This window comes from Seriola dumerili, unplaced genomic scaffold, assembly GCF_002260705.1.
Source record: "Seriola dumerili isolate Sdu_G_001 unplaced genomic scaffold, Sdu_1.0 BDQW01000052.1, whole genome shotgun sequence".
In the NCBI taxonomy this organism is placed as follows: domain Eukaryota; kingdom Metazoa; phylum Chordata; class Actinopteri; order Carangiformes; family Carangidae; genus Seriola; species Seriola dumerili.
The window spans coordinates 19,514,734-19,520,935 of record NW_019174307.1 but is presented as its reverse complement, the minus strand read 5'-3'; the positions used below and the strand labels follow the sequence as shown (position 1 = coordinate 19,520,935).

Genomic DNA, 6,202 nt, shown 5'->3' with positions numbered 1-6,202 from the left:
AGAGGTCTAAAACAAGGGTAGAAAAAGAACCATGTTAATATGACGCTCGGAGGCCGAGTGTCTGAGCAGGAACGCACAGAGAGATCAGCTACAAACACAAAGAGCTGCATTTTCAAAAGGTATCTGAGAATGAAGAGAAGGAGGCAGGGTGCTGCAGGAGCTTGGTGTGCTTTATTAGCTACTGATTAAAGGTAGAGGACGCACCTTACCCCAGGACCTAAATAATCGGAAGAAACAAAACACACATTCTACTAGTGGCCAGCCTTCAGTGTAAAGGAGGGAAGACTGAGGCTTGTCTCATACAACTCTTCAGGAGTGGTTTAATCATGGAGGAGGTAGATGGTGACTGACTCCTTGTAAGTTTCTTTGTTTTAATCATTTCCTTTTTTCTCTCCATAGAACTTCCATTAAAGGCACAACAGGAACTTCTTGAGCCCATTGTTTTTTTATGAGAAAATATTCTCTCGGTACAACTCGGACAAACAATGTTTTTATATATATTAAATATTAGTGAAATTTACAAAATAATGGGCCAGGATGTATGTTAGTGACTCTTGCTTTTCCAAGACAGCGTCTTAGAACAGTTAAACAATCTAAAATAGTAAAATAGTAGGCATAGTATGTATAATCTGAAATATTTATATGTGTCAGGTCACGATGTTCATGTCACATCCACAGGAAACGGGGGCAGCAGCATATGAATGATAACAGACTTACCAACGACAATTACAACACTTCAAATACAGTCACAGAGCTACAAGGAACTAAAAGCTACACATTGCACGAAGCCACAGAAGTTGTGATTCACAGGAAGACCGATCAGTTTGCCCTGTGGATGTGTCTCGCCCACTCCCGAGGGACGATGGGCGGGCTTTGTCTTTAAATTGCTTCAACGTAGTTGGCTGGCAGCATGCCGGTCTTGCCGGTGCGCTGCACAGTGCCGTACATCCACCCCTCGTCGATGGCCTGCACGTTAACGATGACATCGCCGTCCTTGAAGGACACCTCATCGTTGTCGGCTGCAGAGTAGTCGTACATGGCACGCACAGTTTTCTGCAGAGAGTGAAGGAAGATCAGTCAGAGTCAGTGTGTTTTAAGGCTGGAGGGAGAGCGAAGGTTTAAAGGATAAGGTTGGTGATACTATATACTTTTGTAATTGTTAACAAATCCCATGAAAAGTAATGAATTGATCCTGCTAGAGTATTATTGTTTTTACTTTTATCCAAACATATCTTATTCCTCTGTGCCACTGAGCTCCACTGATGATGAGCCTCACTGGGTGACGTGATCCTTCCTGCTGTCTATATACTCACCACAGCACCAGTGTATTCATGCACTGATGGAAGCTGTCCAAACAAATGCACTTCGAGTGGTTATGTAACTTTAAAGAACAACTTAACATTAGCTTGAACTGCAGAGGTTGAACCACTGGAGCTCAGCTGTTATGTAACTCTTAGCTTTGCCTTCTGGCCTGTGCAGTGTGTGTGACGTGAGTAAGTGCTACTAACTCCGGTGGTGGAGGGGTGTGAGGGGATGGAGGAAACTGTGGTCTGCTGGGTGGCCACTGATGATGACCTCTGCTGCAGCTCCACAGTCTTAGCGTGCTGGTAGCCTGAGAATGAAAACACACAATATAAGACCCCACAGACAAGTCACAGTCTAATCGGAGTTTACTGATGATATGGATGTGTAGATGTTTGATCTTTGACGCTGAGTCATTACCAGTGGAGGAGGTCATGAAGCCGTTGCTGTAGAGGGACATGTGGTGGTCGGCGTCCTGGGACATCTCAGACTTCTCATCAGCCATGCCGCTCAGAGCGCTGGTGGAGCGGGAGTGCTCCTTGCTGCGGCGCTGAGCTTGCACTGTCAGAACAGCGTCAGAGGTAAGACAAAGAAATGACTTGTAAATGTAAAACACAGTTATATTATCAGATGGAACATTTACATCATTGTATTTGTGGCTGGAACAAATCGGATAAATTTAACTTATGGATAATCAACTTTATTCTTGTTCCTCAAAAAAATAACTAGGTCAGATTTGTATTAATTTATTCATATTTATTTATATATCATATATATATATATAAAAAGCATATTGATTCTCCACCCACAGGCCAGATTTCAGCTTTGCATAAAAAAAGCAACCGGAAACATTTCTTAAATGATATCTACGAGCTTCTCATCTCACCTGACATCATGTGCAGACTCCTGGACTGGATGTTGTCCTCAGCGGGGTCGTAGTCAAACACAGAGCCGGGGTTTGTGCGCCACACGCGCAGATCTGAAGGAACAGAGTCAAATAACTGTGTATTAAGTCTGCAACAGTTTGTGCTTCTTGTGTTTTACCGTCACATTCAAGTCGTGACCGTGCATCAGCTTGTAACTGTACCAGTGACGGTCTCCTGGTCATGCTCGACGGCACGTCTCCTCTCCATCTCCACCACACGCCTCTGGATGCCACGGTAGCTGATGTCGCTGAAGTCCTGGGTGTTCTTCTTCACGCGTTCTGTCACGGGGTCGGAGGTGGTGGGAGTGAAGCTGCCCTTGCTTTTCTCAAAGTCCTCATGGTATCTCACCTGGACGGGCACGAATCACAATCACAGTAAGACAGTCAGGATTAACAAAGGTTGTGTGTAGCTTCAGGCATTGCTTCCACCAGTTTAATACATTGGACAAATATATTGTATTCACCAAAGTGATTTCTTAGATCTGGAAAAACAGCAGCATCACTTCAACAAAGCCTGATGGGGCAAGAAACAGGCCGTCTAGTGACCAGGCAGTTTGTTCACAAGCCCACAGTTTAACTTTATTGTCTTTATTGTATTTTATTGAAATATACAATATTCTTACAGCTGACAGGAATGAAGATAAAAAAATTAAAGACCCAAATTGTTATATATTGTTATGGTGCAATCTTTTTCTTACTGTTTACAATTCCCATTAAATCCAATTAACAAGTGCTGTCTGTGTAGACAAGGTCCAAAGGAAACAATATAAAACAACGCCAGCCCTTTAAGTAGAGAACTAGTTAGGAAGTAGAGGAGTAGAAATGATACTTCAGGTGCATAAACACAATTAGACAAACATCTAGAAATACTCACTCCAGAAATGATGCGCTGGGTCTCCCTGACGCGCCTCATCTCAGGTGTGTCCAGGACGAAGGCGGCCTTGCCCTGGACCTGCTTGCGGAAACTGTCAGAGTACAGCACCTGGTGGAAAGTGAGGACGGGACGGCGGAAGGAGCAGAGGAAAACACACAGTGAGCGTCTGAAATGCCTTTGAAAACCTGAATCCATCAGACAGTAGCCATTAGCATCCACAGCACAAAGGGTGTGGCAGAGAGAGTGAATGGTAAGAGGACACACACACAGCTGCTGGGGCATTACTGGGATTTTCAGACGAATGAATTAGCAGGGAGAGTTTTATTAAGAGGTTGACGTATTAAAGGAAACAGGAGTGCGTCCCAGTCTTCAGTGGGAGGACGGCAGGGGGACAAGATGGAGTGGAGTAGTTTCAACAAGAGGAGAGGTTAGCGGTGATGATGTGCACAGACACACCACAGCTGCTGGTATTAAACACATTTAAAAGAGAGCGCAGTGGGGAGAATTAATACGATTAACTGGAGCCAGGGGACAAGTCAGTTAGGAAAGGGTTAACGTGGGGTTGAGCTAGAACATTTCTCAGGGAGAATATGTTCTTGCAGTGGTTCTTGCAGGTACCGAGCTAATGTTTTCTTGGTTCCTTTTGACTCGCTCCATCTCTGGAGTAAACACCACAGGAGTTCCCTTGGCTGAACTGTCTTTATACAACACCTACAGGACAGAAGCACAGTGCCCCAAGGGGCCAGTCAGACACTGAACCATACACAGACCACACACCTATAGGACTGGTTTCATAGACTTGGATTAACCTCTTAGGGAGAAGATACAGAGAGAACAGTTTTCAGATTAATTCATCTCAGAGAAGGAATTGCTTTCAGCTTTCAGCTTTCACATTTCACTTTTTTTCTTTTCCTTTTTTGCATTTGTAATATATTTAAAAAGAGTCTGAGAAATTGGTCCTATAGAGTGAATCATCCTGGCAGCTCCTGTCAAACAGCCAGGATCTCTGTTGTAGACACAAACGTTGAAATAAACACACTCCTTACGCTTCAGCAGGAGATTTAGCTTTTCATATGCTGTGAAGTAGAAATTAATTTAGCAGCACACAGGAGCTTTATGTGAAGAAAGCTGGGCTGCGGGTTAGAAAATACTGTATTCACAGGCCAAAGAGGAGGGTTTCACTCGGCTCGAGGGGTTGATGGTTGAGGATTAAAGATGATTTGAAGGAGTAAAACAACAAAAGGGGGGGAAAAAAAGAAATGTGGGGATGGAAATTAAGGCTAAGTTAGGGTCAAGGTGGAGATGATGGCGGGGCTGGAGCTCAAGAATCTGCAGTTTGTTTTCTCGGGTGTAGATGAGCAAGAGGTGATGAGAGCATGAGATGATGGCAGAAGGGAGGGGAAGTAGCAAACAGGCTTATGGAGGGGCATTATTGATGGGCACTACTGTCCACTCTCAACAGTTAGGAGCACACGTGGTTTTGGTTTCGGTCCACTACCGAGCTGATGTGCTTCTGGGTTTGTTTGACCCGCTGCACCTCAGGGAGGTCCGGTATAGCTGTGGCTCGACCTAAAGAGTCCTTGTACTTTATCTACCCAACACACAGTTTGGGTTTCATGCAGATAAAGTGGAGGAAAAAAAAAAAAAAAAAAAATTAAAGAGCAGGTCAATCAGAGACAATTGCAGGAAGACAGAAAAGAGACACAGCACGGCACTAAAAAACACAGCAGACATGAAACATGGAATTAAACACAGACTTTGTGTTTTTTTTTTTTTCCTGAGAAATGAAGAAGCAGGTTATGTTAGAGACACGGTGGAGTTTAGCTCACCCCACGGGGCTCGTTGGTGTTATATCTGCATGGTGGGTTTGATGTGACAAACACTAACACTTCTACACATCTAAATGACTGATGAAGGCTGAGGAGAATGGTTATGACAGGATGTTTGAGGGAGATGAAGAGTGAGGTAGACGGGCGTGGAAAGAGGCAAATGGATGTACAGCACAGGAGGATACAGGGTCACTCTGTGGAGTACCGTGCTAATATTTTGCTGATTGCGTTTAACTCTCTCCATCTCTGGGGTCTCTGATACTGACGTGCCTTGTCCCACTCCTTCTTTGTATTGAAGCTTTGAATGAGACAGCATAAAAAAGTCAAATACGGCGGTAACACATTCAAAGACAGATTAGTGCGGGAGGGAAGGAAATGTGGAAAAGAAAAACAATTAAAATAAAAGAAATGTGGGGTAATGCAGACTATTATTGAAAACTAATGGGGGGGGATTTATGTTTTTGTGGAAATGTGAATTAAATATCAAGTCATCAACCAAAGGCTGGCAGAAAAGAATGATTTATGGAACTGAGTTAGGATGACGGAAGGAAAAACAGAGCTACAAACATGAAAGGTAAAGTTTGGTGGACTTTTAGATAAGTGGGAGAGGTCAGAGGTCATTTTGAGGATTGATTATAAAGGGGGGTAAAATGAGGATCACTGCAGGTCTGTTCCTCTACCAAGCTGATATTCTTCTGGGTTTCTCGGACCCGCTTCACCTCGGGGAGATCTGGTATGGCTGTGCCTTGACCCACAGAATCCTTGTACTGTATCTGCCCATTGTATGAGTTACACAGGGACAGAGTCAGACAGGGACAGACAGAGAGCACAGTATGTACCGCACACACAGACACGTTCATCCATTCATACCAACAGCACACACTTTACAACAGCTGACAATAAAAACGTATTATTCATATGGATTTTCATATATTTCAGTGGTAGTTGAGTTTGTTGGGAATAAGTAAAGTTCTGCTAGATCTGTTTTCAAAATGGATGATACGGCATTTAGTTTATTACTTCTGGGTTTAGATGACATGAATTATCATGAGGGAGGAAAATCCTACAGACGCCTCAAACTCCCAACAAGTCATCAACCAAGACTGGTAAAAAGGAGTGACTTATGAAACTCAGTTAGGATGATGGAGGGAAGACTGGTAATTAAAACATGAAAAGTAAAGTTTGGTGGACTTTTAGATAAGTGGGAGAGGTCAGAGGTCATTTTGAGGATTGATTATAAAGGGGGGTAAAATGAGGATCACTGCAGGTCTG

The 6,202-nt window shown here is 43.6% G+C and overlaps 1 protein-coding gene across 1 annotated transcript in view; it reads right to left on the bottom strand.

The window, feature by feature from the left end:
• Nucleotides 1–386: 386 nt before the first annotated feature.
• neb (nebulin) overlaps nt 387–6,202 on the bottom strand; it is a 58,091-nt gene continuing 52,275 nt past the window's right edge. Inside the window, exons 129-137 of the mRNA XM_022740122.1 lie at nt 5,136–5,228; nt 4,600–4,692; nt 3,720–3,812; nt 3,102–3,209; nt 2,390–2,576; nt 2,189–2,281; nt 1,723–1,863; nt 1,509–1,612; nt 387–1,053 (exon numbers count right to left, since the gene is read on the bottom strand). Coding sequence (XP_022595843.1) covers nt 880–1,053; nt 1,509–1,612; nt 1,723–1,863; nt 2,189–2,281; nt 2,390–2,576; nt 3,102–3,209; nt 3,720–3,812; nt 4,600–4,692; nt 5,136–5,228 — 1,086 coding nt within the window. The 3' untranslated portion in view covers nt 387–879. The remainder of the gene's footprint in view (nt 1,054–1,508; nt 1,613–1,722; nt 1,864–2,188; nt 2,282–2,389; nt 2,577–3,101; nt 3,210–3,719; nt 3,813–4,599; nt 4,693–5,135; nt 5,229–6,202) is intronic.